The sequence below is a fragment of the Sminthopsis crassicaudata genome, chromosome 1 (assembly GCF_048593235.1).
Source record: "Sminthopsis crassicaudata isolate SCR6 chromosome 1, ASM4859323v1, whole genome shotgun sequence".
NCBI lineage: Eukaryota > Metazoa > Chordata > Mammalia > Dasyuromorphia > Dasyuridae > Sminthopsis > Sminthopsis crassicaudata.
In genome coordinates, this window is record NC_133617.1 from 226,246,216 (window position 1) to 226,267,184 (window position 20,969).

At 41.3% G+C, this 20,969-nt stretch overlaps 1 protein-coding gene across 1 annotated transcript; it reads left to right on the forward strand.

The window, feature by feature from the left end:
* The first annotated feature begins 8,254 nt into the window (after window positions 1-8,254).
* Window positions 8,255-20,691, forward strand: TMEM200C (transmembrane protein 200C). Its single transcript, XM_074275394.1, has 2 exons — window positions 8,255-8,916; window positions 11,668-20,691. The coding sequence occupies exon 2, from the start codon at window positions 11,745-11,747 to the stop codon at window positions 13,695-13,697; it is 1,953 nt and encodes a 650-aa protein (XP_074131495.1). The 5' UTR covers window positions 8,255-8,916; window positions 11,668-11,744; the 3' UTR covers window positions 13,698-20,691.
* Window positions 20,692-20,969: the final 278 nt, after the last annotated feature.

Here is a 20,969-nt window from a genome sequence, read left to right on the forward strand (position 1 = left end):
GATCAGACATGGGAGTTACTACTAGCTCTCAGTGGGACAAATCATCTCTTCACAGTGCTTGTAGATTGTGAGAAATAACATCAACGATGCAAGTCAGAGAAAACTTGGTTATGTTTTAGGAACATGGGGCAACTTTGGCTAGGAAGCTCGTGGCTGTTATTTTCATGATGGAGAGATGTTCCTACACAGAATTTATCACCACCAGCTTTGCTCTGTTTTCAGGCACACCATCCCATCCCTGATGTATGAATGTTGTATCTATCAGAGCCTGGCCAATTGTCTTGGAAAGCACACAATCTGGCTTTGATAATATGCATAGAAAATAGAAGAGAATTTTGACTAAAAGAAAAATTACATTTAAAAATTCTACTTATCCAGAAAATAACAGTTGGTGATTCTCTAATTAAGGACCAGGTTGCTTTAAAAATCTTTAAAAAGGAGTATGGTTAAAGGCAGAAATGAAAGCTTCCTATTACAGATGCCATTTAATTTAAAGAGAGCAGAAACCCTATTCTAAAAAGATAAGGACTCTTCATGATCAGGTTCTAAATAATTCTCTTGAGCCTTTGTTATTTTTTTTTTTACTGAACTTTATGGCAAAAGAGTTTCTCCTGAAGCTCTTTGATCTCCAAGATTACAGAATATAGACCTTAACACTTCTCTTAGTTCAACCTTGGTTTCAAAACTTGGACTCTTAAAAGAGATGCTGAGCTCTTTCTTTTAAGAGGTTTGTTTATGGGACCCTGGGGAAAACTCTTGGAGCTAAGTATCCCTTCAGTATTGTACTATTCTACAGGGAAAAATAGAAGCAGTGACTACATAGTAAACCATTTAACCATGTGAAGCCCCAAGGCTCTCTCTCTGCTCAGCCAAGCTAACAAACCACAGCTCTGCTACCTTGGTCTAAGGTTTGTGGATAGTTTTGTTTTACTACTCTCTACCCTTTCCAAGTGAAATATGACACCATTTCAACATTCTCCTCTGCTTCATACTTTATCTTGTTTCCCAAACTCTTCTATCCCTTACAGGTACTAAGAAATAAACTTGGAAAACTGAGGCCAAAGTATGTAATATCTAGCATATGACTTGGAGAGAGGTTTTGAGAAGTATGTGGGGAGTAACAAAGAAAAGAGGAGACAAAGATAAAGCCAGAAAGAAAAGGAAATACATATTCTAATCTTAATTTTGAGAAAATAGCACCTTTTAGTTTATAAATCAATTTCAATAAGGCTTTCCTGTGAGGGAAGGTCATTTTATGGCTTTGTGGACCATTTCTGAAATTAAATTTGTACTAGAATTCCCAAAAGATTGTGGATTTTAAAGTTAAAAGAGATATTAAGAATAATCTCTTCTAATCCTTCACTTTACAAATAAGGAAACTGAGGCTCAAAAGAGATGAATTGGCAAAGGTTACACAGTTAAAAAGGGAGATTTGAATTCAAATCTTTTCTTTGTCTCCTGCAGATTTATGCTCAGAATGCCCAAGGAAACATTTCAAAAGTTTATTACAAAATAAAATTCCAATGAAAAGAAAGCATTTTTCCCTGTCTGTAATTCAAAAGCTATTTAAGTGATATCTATGCCTCTGTGATAATTAACAAACAGAAAACAATTCTAGTCTAAAGAATGTAGCATATCCCAAAAAGCAGTTCAATTAAGCAGTTACTAAGTACCTACTATTGCAAAGCTCTGTGCTAGGTACTAAGAATAGTTCTAGGATAATGAATATACACAAGCAGCTAGTGGATAGAAATGGGATCTCCTTGTCCATTTTCTCATCTTCACATTTTTTGCACTGGTGAACTTTTCCCTGCCTTGATTTCAATGCCAGTTCATACTCTACTTCCTTCTAATGGAAGATAATAAATGTGCACAAATATTTTACAAATGAGAGTGACAGTGTGAAAGAAGTAGTTAAGGTAATGTGTACTGAGAAACCAAGGACATCAGAGATCACTTTCAAAGATCAGGGAGAGAGCCTCATGGAAGTGTCACTCCAGTTGGGGCTTAAAGAGGACTTTAATAGATGATGATTAAGGGATGATGGAATATAATGAAAATGAGAGACATAGAATTGGACAGTTTGGTTGGATTCTTTTTCAATAAACAATAACTTTATCTCCCTCTTTCCCCCTCTCCTTTATCTCCTCTCCCTCCCTTCCTCTATTGGGGGAAAAAGACTCTATTGTCAAACAAAATTTCCCACACTGGTCATGTTCAAAATGAATGTCTCATTGTGTATCTTGTCCCCATTAACTCTTTGTTAGGAGGGTGTAGAATCTTTCATCATCTGTCCTTTGGAATTACGGCTGATCATTTCATTGAACAGAATTCTTAGATTTTCAAAGTTGTTTGTCTTTACGTTATTTCATTATTCTATAAATTGTTCTTCTGATTCTGCTCACTTCACTCAGCATCAGTTCATAAAAGTCTTTTCAGGCTTCTCCAAAACCATCCTTTTCATCATTTCCTAAGGCACAACAGGATCCCATTACACTCCTATGCCACATTTGCTCAGGCATTCCCCAACTGAGGAGTAGTCCCTTGTTGTGATACAGGAGCCACCTGCCAGTGGCTGCTGGAGGTCTAACTCAGACCTCTTTTTTCATGTGAGAGGATGATGATGATATAAGGAGACTGAGAGGCAATTGCATTGTCTGACCTCTCTCCTCTTCCCTCTTGCCTCAAATTTATTTCATTCCCGTCCACAAGGAATCTGTGTCAGCAAAAGCTGCCTTGCAGCTCCTTCAGATGTTATGACTCACAGCTCTGGAGGCTCTTGGAGAATTGATCTGCCCCTTTACCTAGGCATGATCTTTAACTCCCTTATTTTCTAATTCTTTGCAGTTTGGCTTGAAATTTAAAGTTTGTGAACTGGAGTAGTTTAAGGCATGACTAAGAAGAAAAGTTGGTGCCAAATTGTGGAAGGTTTTGAAGGCCAGCATCAGGAATTTCTATTTTATTTAGTATATATGGAGGAGCCATCGAATGGTGAAGAGGAGTGATGAGATCAGAGTGGCACATTAGGAATGTTACTTGCACAGGAGTGTGAAGGATATATTGAAGGGTACCTGTACCTGGAAGGAATAGAAATACCTGTAAGAGATAGAAGTACCTGTAAGGGGATAGAAGCATTTGATAACAAGAAAAAGTATGAAACAGAGGAGAATGTTGAAATTTTTTATAAGTATTGGAGATATATAGATTGAAGATGTATAGATTAGAACAGCAAGACCTGTTAGGAAGCTATGACAATAGTCTAGGTGACAAGGGAAGAGGAAGAAGGAAGAGGAACAAGCATTTATGAAGTATCTGCTTTGTGCAAGGTACTGTGCTAAGCATTTTACAAATATCTTATTTGATCTGTACAACAACCTTTGGGGTTAGGAGCTATTTTGATCTATATTTTACAATAGAAGAGACTGAGGAAATAGAGATTAAGTGACTTGTCCAATATCACACACCTGGTAAGAATCTGAGGCTAGATCTGATTCCTGGCAAATCCCTCTGTCCACTGTACCATTTAGAAGAGATAAAGGTACAAAGTAGGTTGACCACAATGGATATGAAAAGGAAGAGATAAACAAATGGGATATTGCAGAAACAGAACTGACTGGGCTTTACAATTAGCTGGATGAGGGAAGGAGGATGATAGAAGGGGATGAATCAAAGTTAACTCTGAGACTGATGGAAATAAAAATATGAGGAAGGAGGCAAGTTTTAGATTAAAAATAAGAAACTCAGTTTTGAACATGTTGTGTTTAAGGTGTTTGGAGACATACTGAGGAAATAATTGGAAATCTAGGAAATGAAAAAAAAAGATTGTATATCATTCATATCGTTCATGTAAGCCATTTGAATAAAGATAATCATGGAAGCCATGGGAGTCAATGAATTTACCAAAGAGATTTTAGAGAGATTAAAAGGTAGACAAAGGAAATCAGTACCTCTAATATCTGCCAACTTTGGGATGTTGGACATATACCTATTGAGGGTCTTTCTTATCTGTAAAATGAGAGTCATGAATAAGAAGCTGTCTAAGGTGTTTTATAACTTTAAATCTATGCTATATTTGAGTGAAACATAAGGAATGAAAACAAGATGAGCCTACAAAGAAGGCAGAAAAGAAAAAAAAAATCAAAGAGATAATAGAAATATGGGTGACATGTAACCAACACTTAATATATAGTCCCTAATTCAGAGTAAGTGCTTGATAAATGTTTGTTATTTTTGTTGTTCTGGCAGAAGATGAAAAAGATATCAAGAGAAAAGAGTATCAAAAACATTATCAAATGTTAAAGAGAAATTAGGAGGTTTAGGGAGAAAAAAAGAGTATTGAATTAAAGAAAGAAATCATTATAACTTTGGAGAGCTCTTTCAGTACAGTGATGTTGCAAAGGAATGAGGAGGAGATGAAGTCAGAGAATGTAGATTAGTTTTGTTTTTGTTTTGTTTTAAAGCAGTAGTGCAGCATAAAGTTAATAACTTCAAGGGGTGGTGAGGTCAAGGCAAGTTTGTTTTTGTTTTGGGGTTTTTTTTTTTGTTTGTTTGTTTGTGTGTGTGTTTGTTTTTAAGGTAGGGGATTTTTGAATATCTTCTTAGACTGAGAGGAAGGAAAGGAGACTAAAGATAAAGAAGAAATACACCTGCTTTCAAAAAAGGGGAGACTTAATTAAGCAATTTTATGAAGGAATATGGGATTCTAGGAAATGGGATGGAGCATATAGAAAGTATTATTAACTTCAGTTAGGAGGAGGGCCATCTCTTCCTCTGAGATTTGATTGTACAGTTAAGATAATAAAGGTTTTAGAAGCTAAAGGGGAAGGGAATAAGCTTTAATATAATGTTTGCTTTGTGTACAACTATCCTGTGAGATAAGCATGTTATTATCCCGATTTTAAAATTGAGGAAACTGAGGCAAACAAATGAGTGAGCTACCCAAGATCACACAGCAAGGCTGCTTTTGAACTAAGGTTTTCTTGACTCCAGAACTAATGCTCTATCCATTGCTACTTCTAGCTGCCATAAGAGGAAATAGAATTGAGAATGTAATGTAAAGATGACAGGAGTTTAGAAGATCCTTGCCTCCTCTCCCTCTCCACCTCCTGCCTTGCTTCTCGGCAGATAATATGGTTTCTATGAATAAGGGTCTTCCAAAGCTGAGGGAATCAGAGTGAAGACTACTTTTTTAATTCCAGCCCTGAGATTTGGTCTTTTTACCCAAAATTTAGTAGGGGAAATAGCTGAACACCAAGAATGTATGATAGATCAAGGTTTAAAAGGGAACAGAGATCCTTTGAAAAAAATCACAAGATTCAAGACTAGCTGGAAAATAAGAAAGGAGAGCAGATAGAGACACACACATCTAGTTTTCATGTGCCCCCTGGGACATTTCTGGTAACTTTCTAGGAACTAGAAAAGACTTCATCTCTAGGCTGTTGAAAGCAATCGAATGGAAGGAGAAGATAGACTAGTTCTAAGAGGGTCTTAATCCAGTACTTTTCATAGATGGGGCAAATTAGGACTTTGTCAGGGCAGTAATATCACCCAAATACCTGTAAAACGATGAGTAGGCAAGCCTATGAATTTATATAAGCTGTGCTAGGTTGCCAAATGAAATGAATGAAAAAAAAATTGGCACAGTGAGCTGTGAACAAATGGTGGAAAATGAATAAATTAAATAAGGATTCTCTTTTAGAAAACTAGTATTAGTGAAGTGAGAAGTTGTAAGTTAGTCTAATTCAACTAAGCCAGAAATCCCTCTACTCCCCCATTATTTTTTTTGTCCCAAGCGCTTCATTATTCCCTTAGTTTTAACATTTGTTTTCAGTTCCATGACCAATGAAGGGCTGAACTCTTAATATTGGAGATATCAATGAAAAATAGAGTCCACTGGCCTTAGCCCCTCCACTCAACTACACATCAGTAGGCATAGAAAGGAATCTATAAATCATCGCTAAAGTAATGGTTTGTTGACCTGATGAAACTTAGAAGGAAAGTAGCTTCAGAAAAGAGAGAGTACCATTGTCCTTTAAAGTCTGCCAGAAACTGCAAATCTGTTTGGTGAGATGCTGCATTATTGATATGGAAAAGGTCTCTGATAGAAACAGATATATGTTTAATTTCTTCTGACTTTTGGACTGAAAACAAAGCAAAATACTAAGTATCTAAATGCTCAAATTTAATGGAAAAGTCCAAAACAGCAGCATGTAAATAATAAACCTAGATAATTTGCAGTCATCTTCATAAGAAATCCTTAGTTATCTCCCTGGGCTTGTTTTCCATACAGAATTCTTCCCCCCCCCCCAACCAAATCCCTCAAATGAATTTCAAATGAACACATTATAATGATGATAATAGCTATTAGGCAGCAATCTGAACCTATGAACTACTTAATCCACCTAATATCCTAATGAAGTAAAGTAGTATTCTTTCCCACTTTTTACAGCTGAGCAAACAGAGACCCAAGAAGGAAAGAAGTTGTTTAGAGTTATTCAGAGACCCAGTAGTGAGAGATGTTAGTATTCAGGCTTAATCTTTGCACCAATCACTGTCAGGCTATTACTGGAATTTGAGAAATCTAAAATCTCAGAGACCCAGATCTGCAGGAAATGACAATCTGCTCTGGAATAGTTGCTGCTCTGGATGATTTCTTTATTTAAAAGAAAACCAATTCAATTAGGACACCTAAAACTTCATTTTATTATCCCAATTCTTGCACCACAATAGCTGAGACTGAGGTGGAAGAAGGTGAAAACAATACAATTTGTTCAGAGTCCAATTTCATAATCTGCTTGACTAAAGGACCAAGGCCACCTTTCAGCAAGCCAGGTTCACAGTGTCTCTCTTCAGGAACTGTGTGTTTCCTCATCTTCCCCTTCCCCCCTCCACACACGCATCTCTAAACCAGTAACAAATCGCACCTTTTCTGTTCTGTCCCCTTAACTAAACTACTTTTTTTTTTTTTTTTTTTTTTTTCTAATCTGTTATAAATAAAGCCTTCAGTATTGCGGATAAGAGCCACTTTTATGTATTTTGCCATGAAACCCTAAACAAAGCACATAATATATTTCAGCTGGATTTTAAATCTTGGACATTTACTTGCATCTCTGCAGCTTTCTCTGTTAACCCTCTCTCCCCATTTTTTGGCCTTTTAATTTATTTTCTTCATTAGATAATAGAAATCTTTCTTACTTTCCCGGCACTTCATGGAGGGAGGGGGAAATTTCACTCTGGAATCTCTGCTCTTTTATTGGTTCTCGCTTGCCGAAAGGGACACAAATTAGGAAACAAGCCTCTCATTTATGACATAATAAGTTTGAATCTTCCTTCTCCTTCCCTAACTCCCCATCGGGGGAAATTAAAGGGGCTTTTTGTTTCTTTGTTTTGGTTTATGATGATCTGAAGAGTATTACTCCGGTGGTCAGAAGAGGAGGGACTCCCAAAGAGACTCCTTAGAGGCGGTTCTAAGGTGATGAGCCGCAGCAGCCTGTGTCGGAGGGAGACACTGCACTCCCGATAAAAGCGGGTCATAATGCCCTGCTTCGCTGAACCCCTGAGATAACATCAGAGACTTCGATTCAGAGCAAGGCAGATAAGCTTAAGTAAAAGATTGCTGCTCTGCAGAGACTGAGGCTTGAGCCTGTTTGAGAAAAACTTACCGGGTGCATCCACAGCTCAGACAGTTGGAAAAGGGGGGAAAGTGTGTGTTAGAGGGTCGATGCTACGAAGAGAGAGAGAAAGGAGTGGGGAGAGGCAGACAGGGACAGAGATAGAGACAGAGAGACCCGTTGGCTTTCTGCTTATCCTCTCCAGCCCTGCGGATCAGACAGGTAGTTTGTAGGAAAAGAGCAAAGCGCCCCAACAAGGAAAGGAAGCGGTTCCACCTCGCTAGGAGGCTAGGGTAGGCAATGCCAAGATGCCAACCTCCACTCAGTTTTACCCCACTTCCACCCGCCCTCTCTTTCCTCCCTCCTCCCTCCTCCCGGGCGCCTCTCCTCCCCAGGTAGCCCCCCACCTTGGACAGGGAAGTAGAGCTCCTCCTCTTTCTCCTCTTCCTCACCTTGTTGCTCTGGGGGTCGATTGAAGGGACCCGGCAGCAGGCAGAAGAGGAAGTGGGATAGGAGGAGGAGAAATCAGAGGAGGAGGACTGAGGAAGTCAAGAGGAAGGATGGGAGGGGAGGAGGTAAGGGTGCTGCAAGGGGGTAGAAGGAGGGGTTAGTAACAAGGGGGGGATGGGTACGCTCCTAAAGCGGAGAGTTAGGAAGGGTAATGATTGCCATCCTGCAGCAATTTCCCTGTGTCATGGCTCGGTATCTTAGCAACAGCACTGAGTCCGGCCAACAGAGCGGCGGCGGCGGCAGCAGCAGCAGCAGCAGCAGCAGCAGCCAACCCCATTGAGAGGAGCAGCAGCGGCCGCCGCCGCCGCGGGCTCAACTCCACTCCCCGGAGCCAGAGCCGGAGCGGTTTAAGCCCGCAGCAGCGGCGGCGGCGGCGGCGGCGGCAACAACAAATCCAAGAGCAGGCAAAGACCTGAGATCTCCGCCCGCGTCCCGCCCGCCAAGGCAGGGGCCCGGAGGAGCGAAGAGAGAAAGAGCGAGAACTCGGGGCCGGGAGGCGAGAGAAGAACAGAAAGAAGAAAGGGAGGAAGGATGAAGGATGGGGAGGACATAACACTTCTTGGAAACTCCTCGCCATGGCTTCTGCCACAGGCTCCGCGGCGGGGGTCTAAGAGTATTACTGGGGCGACCTCTCCTGAGGGCTCTCCCGGGATTCTGAGCCGCGGAGAGATGAGGGATGCGGGGAGCCTGCATCTTCGCGCAACTGTCCACTCGGGCTGAAAAGTTTCTCCATGGTTCCTTTGTGTCGTCGTTGGCGCTCTCCTCCTGCAACCTTAGACTCCTCCAGTCTTCCTCGGTGAGTGAGAATAGTGTTTGCTTATAATGCTGCCATTTTGAACAAGTAGTTCACTTCTCAGCCCTAAAGCTTTGCCTCCCTGGCCTCCCCATCCTCCCTTCCCCCCACCTCGAACCCCTTTCCTTCCTTAGCATCTCACTGGGAGAGGTCAGTTCCCTTGTAGTGTCTACAAAGAAGGGGATGCTTAAGAGAAATTTGGTTCTTTTGCTTTTTTTTTTTTTTTTTTTCCAGAGGCGGACAAAACATCTGCTGCACTCATGTGACTTAAACATAAAGATTCAATTAAAAGAAGCGCCCGAAGGGGGTAGGGGTAATGCGGGGAGCCCTGCCAGTTGACTTCTCTCTAATCTTAAGAAATGATTTAAGAACCTGGATGATAGCTTATGTTGAGATATGAATCTTCTAGACCTTAAGCTCTATCGAGTCATACAGCACATTGTAGGACCTAATCCATCAAGAAGGGAAAAGCTGAATGTCTCACTTGGAGGCAGTTGTATTTTTAGACACTTCTTTCTTTCCTCGACCAGCACCCTCCCCCATCAAAGAATCGACTCCGTATAGCAAAAACGGCATTTTTTGTTTGTTTTTACAAAATTAAAATAATTGTCACAGCTTAAAAAAATACCGGCATCTATTTTATTATACTTCATACTTTCAACACAGCTGAAGGTATCTTGTTGGAGAAAAATTCATATGCCTTCTTCCCATACCTTATTCCCCACTGATAATCTCTAGTAAACCAAGTGTTTATCTCTCTTCAATCCTAGAAATAGATTCTTCAGTGCCCAATTGGGTAAGTCCTTTTTTAAAAAAAAAAAAAATCTGATTTCCCAAATCTTAAAAGAGCCATTAATCTCTGGTTACTACATTAAAGATCCTCTGGAGGTTACTTAAACACTCCTCAATATGTTACAACTAGATAATAGGTACACTTAAAAAAAACAAACAGCTACATATCTGTAATATGCTAAGTAGTGTTCTGCAACTTAAGTTTTTAACTCATAGATTGATTCTGACCTCTCCCTTCCTAAAACTATACTGAAATTGTTTAAAGATAAATCTTCTGTCCCCTTACTAATCCCTCTATAATCTATTTTATGTTTCTCTTTATTGAAAATCGACTGAGAACTAAGGAGACATTGATTTGCAAACATTTTATAGGTCTGATTACCTCTGCTTTTCCTCTCCTTTGGAGAAAGAATGGTGTTGATATTGATATAATGGAGGGAATTAAGAGCAAAAGCTCTTTGCTGATCAAGCTATCAAGAGCAAAATTCTATCCTGTCAATAACACTTGAAATATTAAATCATTCTAAAATAATTATTTCTTAGTCTAAAATACAAAAGGTTCATGAGTAGTTCTTACTTTTTTCAGCTCCTTAAATACCCCTACATTATAGACTTCCTATTTTATATGGAAACATCTTTACAGCACATTGAACAACAAATTATTCACTCTGGAGGGTCAGCAGGTGTGCAATTTTCCAAGAACTAATGACCCCAAATGTGCATTTATGTGGTTACTTAACAAAGCTTTGAAGTAAATAATTGAACTTTGTATAGTACTATACAGGAGAGGATTATTGATTGCTGTTGTGTTCTTTTTCTATAAGTGACCCCCCTTAGCCTTGGGAAATGAAGGGAGGAGAAGGGGATGAAGGAAAGAAATGAGAAAAAACATCCTTCATCAGCAATATGTATGGCTGATTCCACAAATCATCATTCTTGTGTGGACTGCTCCTTACATAGCTAATCATCCACTCATTTGAATCCTGGGATTATGAATGATGATGGCACAGTAATAAGGGGATGAAAAGCGCTGTCTAATAACATTAAAAAGGAAGGGAGGTTTGTCATTTTTCCTTGCACAACAAAATGATCTTTCCCCTTAAGTCCATGGGAATACTCTGATCTACTACTAAGGCCTGACACCTATTTCAAGGTAACTCCTTTTGAGGGGGATGGGAGAGAGAGAAGGAAGGGCTCTGTTACATAATCCATTACCTAAAACTACATATTCCAAATGAGGCAGCTGTCCAGATGTTTCATTGCAAAGGGAGGGGGTTGGTTGGGAGGAAGTTCTGCTTGCCTTTCCTTGTAGATAAAATAATGAGTGGGGGAAAAAACTTTTAAAAGGGATGCACTTAGTTGGATTTGTCACATAAGTAAACCTTGCTGTTTCCCCAGCAATTAATTATTTGTCTGAAGCAAATACTCTTAGCCTGATGATTCCTGATGTATATTCACTTTAAATTCGAACCATTTGAATTAGTGAAACAAATCTTGCTATTGTTCCAGGGATTTAAAATCTATACTTATAGTCCATTAGGGTTAGGAAGCTCCTCAGATCCTTCAGAAGAAAATCCTTGGGAGAGCTAAGATCTTGTGTCTCCCCAGCCCTCACAAAGGGCTCATGCTGCTAAAGTCCTTGACAAGTTTTGGGACTCGTTCTTAATTTATTGGAAATGAGTAAGGCAGAATTAATACCTGAGATACCCTTTGGCTTTGGTAGTTGGTGGTGGATTCCACTGCACGATTTACCCTTTTCTAATATTAGTGCCTTCAATCATCCCTCCCCTCCCCAGGCCAGACCACCCCCACCTCGCAGCTGGCATACACAACATCTCTCCTGTTTAATTTACACCTCTAAGGTCACTCACTCTCTAGTGAAGGGGGCGGGGGAGAGGATTTTGCAACTAAGAAGTATTATTGTTGTAACTCCAGCGGTCTTTGACTTTCTCTTTGCTGCAGGCGGTGGTGGAGAAGCTAGCTTCTCCCCCTTGCGAACAGCTTCCCCCTACGACTGCCCCGCAGTCCAGGGGCCCGCGATGATCGCCACAGGGGGCCTCCTTAGGATCTCCGCCAGAAAGCAAGACCCTCTCCGCCCACAGAGCCAGGTCCCCAAGCGTAAGCGGAAAGCCAAAAAGAAGCGCAAGAACGACGTGGTGGTGGTGAAGGGCAAGTTGAAGCTGTGCTCCATCTCGGGCCTGATCGCCCTCTGCGGGATCCTGGTACTTCTGGTAGGCATCGCCATGGCAGTGGTGGGCTACTGGCCCAAAGCCAGCGGGACGCAGCGGGAAGGCACCAAGCAGCTGTCCCCAGGGGGGAGTGGGCATAGGGCGCTGGCCGCTGCCGCCGGCAGCGCCAGGGCCAGCAGCAACAGCAGCAGCAAACAGCCGTCGAGGGACCAGCCGGGGGTTCTCGGCCTGGCTAACGCAGAGTCCAACGCGAGCTCCGTTTTTGCCACTAAGAGCATGGCCCCCACCCGGGCGGCCGCCCCCTCCTCCTCCTCTTCCTCTTCGTCCGCTTCGGTGGGTTTTCTCTTCCGACTCTTCTCCGGCTACTTGCATTCTGACAAGCTCAAGGTCTTCGGGCCCCTCATCATGGGCATAGGCATCTTCCTCTTCATCTGCGCCAACGCAGTGCTCCACGAGAACCGCGACAAGAAGACCAAGATCATCAACCTACGGGACCTCTATTCCACCGTCATCGACGTGCACAGCCTTCGAGCCAAAGACTTGGCGGCGGCGGCGGCCGCGGCCGCGGCTGCGGCCGCCTCGTCCTCCTCGGCCCCCCCCTCGGGCCCGCCAGCGGCATCCCCTCTTAACGGTTTCCTCAGCTACGTGCAGTCCCGGGGCCTGGAGCTTAAGGCCGGCGGCGGCAGCCCGGGGGAGGCCTACGGGGCGGCGGCTTTGCTGGCCAAAGGCCCCTGGCACCCCCCGGCGCTGGGGGGCGGGGCCGCTGGCGGGGGCGGCGGGGCCGGGGGCCCCGCGTCCCCGCCTGACTTGGCTTCGTCCCCGCGCTGCCCGAGGGAGCCTCCCAGTCTGGCCGAGGCGGTGTACAGCATCTACCGCGAGCGCTCCATCCTGGCGGGCCGCAGACGCGCGGCCGCAGCGGCCGCCGCCGCCGTGGCCGCCGCCGCCGCCGCGGCGGCAGCGGGCAGCGGCAGCCCCCCGCCGTGCAGCCCCCCCGAGAGCTGGGGGCGGCAGAGTACGACCAGCTCCATCGTGGGATCGTCCCTCAGCGCGCTCGCGCTGCTGCCCCTGCAAGGAGAGCGGGAGCGCGTAGGGGACGCGGACGGCGAGGAAGCGAGCTGCAGCTGGCAGCGGTCCCCCGGAGAGAGGGGCGCCCAGGAGATCCCGCGGGGGGAGTTTGAGCTGAGCCTGACGGACCTCAGCGAGGGTGCGGGCCGCAGTGGCCGCAGGCGCAGGGAGCCCCGCGACTCCGAGGAAGAGGCGGCGGCTGCGGCGCTGACGGTCACCGCTAGGGGGCAGGGCGGCCGTCTGCCCAGGACCGGCAAATACTTGGCCTTGAGACGCCAGAGCACAAGCGGTCTCCTGGACGGCAGGAGATCCGCGTCCCCAGAGCCCACCCCCACCCCCAGCGGGACCCTGGTGGACGTGGACGTTTTGGCGGAAGCCTCCGCCGCATCCCCCCTCCCCCTGGAGGCCTCTCCCCCCGCCCCGGCGCGGGCGAAGCGGAGAGACTCCCGGAGCTCGCAGTCGGATCAATCCAGCAGCAATAAGGGCTACACCCCCCTGCAGGAGGCGGGCACCTCCTCCGAGTCCATCCCCGACACACCAGCCAGCCACCCCCAGGACTGTGCGGGGACCCCGGCCCCGCCGGAGAGCCCCCGGGGCGGGGCCGGCCCAGAGCCGCGGACGGTGGGGCCGCCGCAGCCCGCGCACAGGCAGTTTACAAACAAGGAGAAACTCCTCATGATCTCCCGCTCCCACGCCACGGGGATGGAGGATGGAGAAGTGGAAAACACCGGCCTGTAGGAACGGGGTCACGGACCGGAGAGACCGGAAGCACGAGGGCGCCCCCGCTCGCATCCCCGACCTCCAGCCCCCAGGGACCCGGCCAAATCCAAAGAGATGCGGGGCAGTTTTCCTGGAGTCGAGTGCACAGAATTTCTGTAGATAGCTCCAAGCAATTTTTTAAACAATGCAAACAATCCTCTATGTCCGATCGTGATTGTATGTTCCATGAAAACCAAAATGTATTAAAACATCAGCAATCTAGCCTTTAGTAATAGTCCTAATTTTCTTAGGATCAAATCAATATATTTTTGACAAGAACAGCGCACTTTATTTCACCTTTTGATTTGAGTCCCTCCAATGCCTAACTTGTCTACTCCACCCCAACTTGTGTCAAAAGTTACTCGAAAACGACGAGTTCTTTCCTCCTCTCCTGCACAAAAGTAGTAACGGGGTTTTCCTCAGTCTCTCAGAATGATCTTGCTAAATGTTGTCAGGGCCAAAAGCATGAGGGAGCGCTTCAGCAAAAACCGATCAGAGCAATTACCTAGCGCAGATCCCTCCAACCGCATCCTGTACCTTCTCCCCCCTCCTCCCGTTAAAAAAATAAAAGGTACTTGGTCCCCCCTCCCCCATACAGGGTCATGCTGCCGAGAGGCGATTGGTCAAAGCTGGGACCTCATCGGATTGTTACATTCCTAAGTTCAGATACTAAGTACAAATGGTTTATTGAGTATTATTACACATGTATTAACAGTAGCATTAATCTTAATCTTTTAAATAAATGTTTATAAGCAAAAGAGGGTTAATATAAATTACTTAATTTTGCTTTTGAATGAATGGACCTTAATGAAACACCATCATCTATAATGATTAGATTACGCGGCAGTGGGGCAGTTAGGTAGCACAGTGGATAGAGCACCAGCCCTGGATTCAGGAGGACCCGAGTTCAAATCTGGTCTCAGACACTTAACACTTTCTAGTTGTGTGACCCTGAGCAAGTCACTTAACCCCAGCCTGGGGGAGGGGGGGGAAAGATTACATGGCAGTACAAAAGTAAACTAAAATATTGATGCAGGCGTATTCAAATCACGGCCTGAAAAATTAAAAATTAAGTGGCAAATCTGATAGAGGAAAATAGAAAAATTTGCTTTTCTGGGACAAAAAAAAAGTGATACCTAACTGATACTTAACTAGCTTGGGCAGTGGATAAGGTTCTAACACGGAGTCAGGAAGAGTCATCTTCTTGAATTCAAATCTGACTTCAGAAACTTATTAGCTCTGTGACCTGGACAATTCACTTAACTCTGCCTCAGTTTCTTCATCTGTAAGATGAGCTGGAGAAGGAAATAGTGAATCACTTGTAGTCGTTGCCAAGGAAACCCCAAATAGGGTTGCAAAGATTTGGCCATAACTGTAAATGATGCAACAAGAAGTATAAAGTTCTCAGTTTTGCTTTAAGGATTGTCATCTAGTTTTCCAAGATGCTAGAAATATACTACTAAATCATTTTAGGAGTATAGATTTAGAGCTGGAAAGGATATCAAAGTTCATCTAGTCCAAATTTCTCCTGTTACAGATTAAGAAACTGAGGCCCAGGGACAAAAACCACTTGCCGAGATCTCACAGGAATCTTTATTATTTGTATCTGTGGCTTCTGGGGTTGGAATCAGTCCTTTTTTTCACTGTATTATGTAAAACCTCTATATTTATTACCTCCTGATTAAATTGAATGGGGTATCAAATTTTATTATTATTAAATAATAATTATTATTAAATATTATTTTTATTTAACTTTATTCTCATAGCATACAACAAAACAGTGGTAGAGATCATTTGGTAATTCCCCTTATCTTACCACTAGAAGAGAATAATTAAGTTGGAGGTTCCAATTACGCATTGATTTTTGTCACAGAAAAGCAAACTTTTCCTTTTTTTCCTATTAGATTTGTCCCTTAATTTTTAATGTTCTTAGGCCATGATTTGAATACACTGCATCAATACGTTATTTTTTTGTACTGCCTTGTGATTTGAGGCTGACAAGGCTTTAATGCAGATAGGCAACTATAGTTTTGAGAAGTTTTGAATATTGAAAGCAGAAGTGAGTTCATTTCATATATATGTAGTAAACACCTATCACATACCAGGATGACTTCGTACAGAGACAAATATGAAATAGTCCTTGACCTTAGGGAGCTTTTATTCTATCACTGCTTTGTGGAGGACCACACATGGACCTGTCATTTTTATCAGTGTAGGTTACTCTGGGCATGGAAACACCCTTCCCTTCACAGATAGAGATCAGAAACTCATCTGTAATTTTTATTCATGATCACACAACTAATATATATCAGAGACAAGATTTGCAGTTTCTTAAAATTTTGATTATATACAACATAATTGGGTCAAAAGATGAGGGTTAAGTAATTTAGCCATCTGCTTGTTTTTATTAAAATATTAGGAATTAATTTCCTAATATAATATAATTAACTTAGAAATAAATTGTATCTCTCAAAGTGAACTTCCTTGGGAATCCAAGGGGTTTCATTTCTTTTGGCTATTTAGAAAATGTACAGTGAAAAGAAGAAATTCAAAAATTCAAAATTTCCAGGCTCTACCACTAACAAGAAGTGATAGCTTGGGCACTTTGTTTTAAACAGCCTCAATTTCCTTGACAATTACAGAAGTAAATGTTACATCTGACTTTCTAGGCCTAGCATTCTATGAAAACACACTGCACTCTACACATTGCTTTAAACACAGTAGGTACCTAATGAATACTTGTCATATAGACCAAAACAAGTGATTTGAGTGAATTCAGTTTCCTCTCCTCTGTTTCCTCCCACTAAATGAATTCAGTCAAAAAAAAAAAATTTGTATACAGATAAAGCTTTACAGGTTGGAGCCAATCTTTGAAACTCTTCTAGAGTGTATTACAAAAATAATCAGGAGAGGTTGCATAGTATAGTGGGTATCTGCATAGCCCAGGAGAGGAAGACCAGGCTTATAACAGTCTTGTCTCTGATACCCACTGGCTATTTGATGGTGGGCAAGCATTTAACCTCTCAATGTTGTAGGCAATTCTAAGGGTGTAATTTGAAGTAAAGGTTTTGGCCAGCTCTAGTAGGAGTTTTCTTCTCTTGGAGTTTCCTAATCCAAGGAAATTATAAATCCAGTCCCTTTCTGTAAATAATGGCCTTAATGATGTCAACATTATTCCCAAACTAGGCATATATAAGGAAAAAAGTCATTTTGGGGCTCCTCAGGAACTTGTTTGGTTATAGCAAAAGTGAACTTTCATTAGTAAGAGCTATAAACACTAATGATACCAACAGATTGTGGTAAATCTCAACAATCCAAATTGGTTTAACTCACTTCTAAAGACCTTCAATTTGCACTGGTATTTTTTCCCCCTAGAATAATTTAGGCATTGGAGTCTGATGACTCACTTTTAAAGGAAAAACAAAGTCTAGTAGCTACAACACTGTTCTCATAGACTACAAAAATCAGAGGAATTGATTCAATTCCTATTCAACAAACAACTTGTATAACCTGGAACTACATGTAGCTTAGATTCTGAAAAAGTTGAAATGGTATTTTTCCCTCAAACATTTTAAAATTTTAATTACATTAAAAGTGAAAATTTAATTAAATTTAAAAACTTTTAAAATTAAATAACATTAGAATTTCTCAGATTGATCAGCTGCACTGGTCAGATTAAAATATATAGTTTGTTGCCAAATTCCAGGTCATCCTGTTCTTTGAAGACATGGTCACATTGGGATGATGTAAGAGAACAATTGCTTATTTGCTTGCCTAAATATCAACTATGATCTGATTTCCACTTGAGCAATTTGCCTGGGCAACTCCTTGACTACCAAGCTGAAGTTAAGTCCATCGTTATTCTTTAAGGGTTGGAGATATGTGCTTTTAGTAACTCTCTCAGGGGAGCTCTTTGTAGGTTGTTTCAAGATTGTCTAATTCACAGCCTTTCCCTATATGGCAACATAACAGCTGTGCATGTGCTGCTCGCTTCCCTAAAGGTATGTAGACCTACCGAAGCATGTTGGCAGAGCATGGATACAAGCTGAGTTGAGCATTTCTGAGAAATAAAGCACTGGGCTCTAACTCCCTGTTGTATGACTTCTTTGCCTGTATCTGAGAGTCATGTAAGCAAAGGAAGTGTCCTATAATAGAAAACAAATTTAAAGCCAAAGCTCCTGGGTTAAAATTTTGGCTCTGCCACTGAGTCATGTAGTAATCTCTTCTTTGGCCTTAATTTCCCCATCTGTAAAAAATGAGGGAGTTGGGCCATATGATCGATAAAGTGCTTTTTAATTTTACAGGTACAATCCAAAGAACTTGTATGTTGCTCTGTTATTTCACTCACACCAAGTCTTCCTGACTCCATTTGGAATATTTTTTGGCAGAGATACTGGAGTCCTTTGCTATATCCTTTTCCAGATCATTTTCCAGATGAGGAAACGGAAGCAAAAAGGGTTAATTAAGTGACTTGCCCAGGATCATACAGTTAGTTAAGTTTTTAAGGACAAATTTGAACTCAGAAAGAGAAATCTTCCTAACTCCAGGCTTAAATCTAATGGGCGTTGAAGTAGAAGAAAATCTCAAGCATCCTGTTGCCTTCAAGCCTATAGAGTTCTACCTTGTGGAAGCCCTGGAAAACTTGGTATTGGTCACTTTGCAGCAAATGCCATCAAAAATTTGGTTTTTAATTTATATTGATTCTCAATAAGCACTGAGATAGATACTACTAGGTGATGATATAGATTTTTTTTTTTAAATAGGACTTCCTACTACCCAAAGTACCTATATCGTGGGCTAAATAAAATTGAGTTCAACACAAAAATTCAAGCACTGATTATCAGGTTATGTTTATTGCTCAATTAACAGAGACAACTATGAACTTGCTTCAGTGCTGCAAAGTATTCACAATTAGATATATAAAGGACATAATTAGATTTTAATTTTCTTTTTCTGTCACATAGATAAAATGCTTGCCATGTTGGTAAGGCATTTATGGAGAGGAAAACAATTAGAGATAGATAATTATAATATTACATCATAATATTACATTACAATGATTTATTATACAGATAGTTTTCACTCTCAGGTTCCATTTACTGAGGTTTATTGTGTCAGTCACTACATAGCACAGTGGATAGGGGCCCAGAGTCAAGAAGACTTATTTTCCTGAGTTCAAGTCTGACGTTAGACATTAACTAGCTGGATGGACCCTGACAAGTCACTTAACTCTGTTTGCCTCAGTTTACCCATATGTAAAATAAGCTGGAGAAGGAAATGGCAAACCACTTTAGTATCTCTGCAAAGAGAACTCCCAAATGGCATTATAAAGTGCCACACAGACTGAAAAAAATCACTAAAAAACAAAGCTATGTAAAGCATGCTACACTGTGGTTCCCTATTCTTCAAGAAATAGACCATATAAAATGGAAGTGAAAATGGGTTCCATTTTCATTTATTTAAATCATCAAAATGAAGGACTCCTTTACTCTTTTCCTTTTAAGACAATTGGGATATGCTTATTTAAAAAAATCATTTGCTTTCCTATCTCCCACCAATTACAGATTAACATTTTTTAAAAATATTAATGCTATCATAAGAGAATTAGCATTTTCCTTTTCTCATTTGGTCAAAATGTGAAGAGCATATTAAAGCTGAGTAATTTGTAATTCAAATCTTGTCTTGTAAGGCTTTTTTTTTTTTCCAAGTTGGCTTTTTAAGATGTGGAATGGATAAATAGATGAAGAACAGATCAGACTTGGAGGTTTTTTGCTGTAACCCAGAGTCATGGTTTATTTGGTCTATAGTTTGAGAGTGTCTTTTTGGATGAAGAACTCGGGAAGTCTTCCCAAGACTTGTTTAATTTTTTCCTTTTAAATAAAATAATCTTGAATAGGTATTTTCCCTAGATTGGGTAGGAGAAAAGAGAGCTATTTTACATGTTTGAAAGCAGCATCTCATATCCAACTGTCTCTAGCTGAAGTTCTAATGTGTATTAATATGTCCAATTAAACAGTTGGACACTGAAATTCCAGTGAGTTTCCAAAAATCCCAGTGACTTTTAAAATGTGTAGCTGTCATCCATCTATCAGAGAAAACGAATATAAAAATCATGTGGGCTCTATGGACTTGATTCCCAATCACCATATGGTATTCCATAGACCGTTTAAGCTATTTCCCAAGAGGCCAAGCATAGTCCCCATCTGCAAAAATAAATAATTCTGTGCTTTACAGGGAGTATTACATAACTGTAGGTCAGTTTGAAAGGAGAGTGTAAAATTGTACTTTTAGTTACAGTAATGAGGCAGAGTGAATCTGTTTCATTTTTGCTGGAATTGTTCAGGTACATTGTGTGAAAAGCATAACTAACATCTGGGAACAAATCCTTACTCATATTTAAAATTCTCTAATCTCCTCCCTCCATGGCAATTTAGCCTGTGGCATCATACTGCTTGGGAATGGTCTTGAATCATGAATATTTTGTTGATTTATCATCATGTCGGGATAAGATGATATTTTCTTTCTTCTTATGTAGATTCCAGGTCAAAAAATTAAACTGTCTATATATACTGGATATATACTGGATTGTTACAGAGTTTATAAGCATATACCAGTCAGGATAATTATGCTTTTCTTTATAATATAATGTTGATAGAAAGTGATAACTGAAGCTACTTTTTCTAATTCATTTTGTTCCAATCCACAGAATTGAGATGGAAGATTAAAGAACAGGAAGGGGGAATAACATGCTACTGACAATGGAAAAATAATGGAACCTAACAGAAAGCAGAGACATAACAGTCAAGATACTCCAGGGGAAAGAATTTAGGCAAGGAAGGATGACACAGGAAGTGCTTAAAACATCTACTATTTCAATGCCCCAAATACTTATGTTTCAAAATCCTTACAGTGTTTTTCTTTCAATGTAGACAATTTGGTATTGATTTTTTGAAATAAAGAAACAAACAGTAAATTTTGTTATTTTGAATTACATACACACACACACACACACACACACACACACATTCTTTCAGCCAACACATGACTAGTAAAGAATTTGTTCCAAACTTTTACATAATGAAGAAATTCAGCAATAACATTACATTATTGACAAAGCAAATTCATTTGATAATATCTGTTGTGGACAGATTATTGTAAGGTGATTCATTAGTGTAGTGGATTGTTATTGATCTGAAGAGTTATCATTTAAGAAACTTCAATCTATGTATGTACACATGATGGAAAATGGAA

Excerpts from the sequence above, each read along its gene's own strand:
- TMEM200C (XM_074275394.1), top strand. The coding sequence starts at position 11,745 with ATGATCGCCACAGGGGGCCTCCTTAGGATCTCCGCCAGAAAGCAAGAC.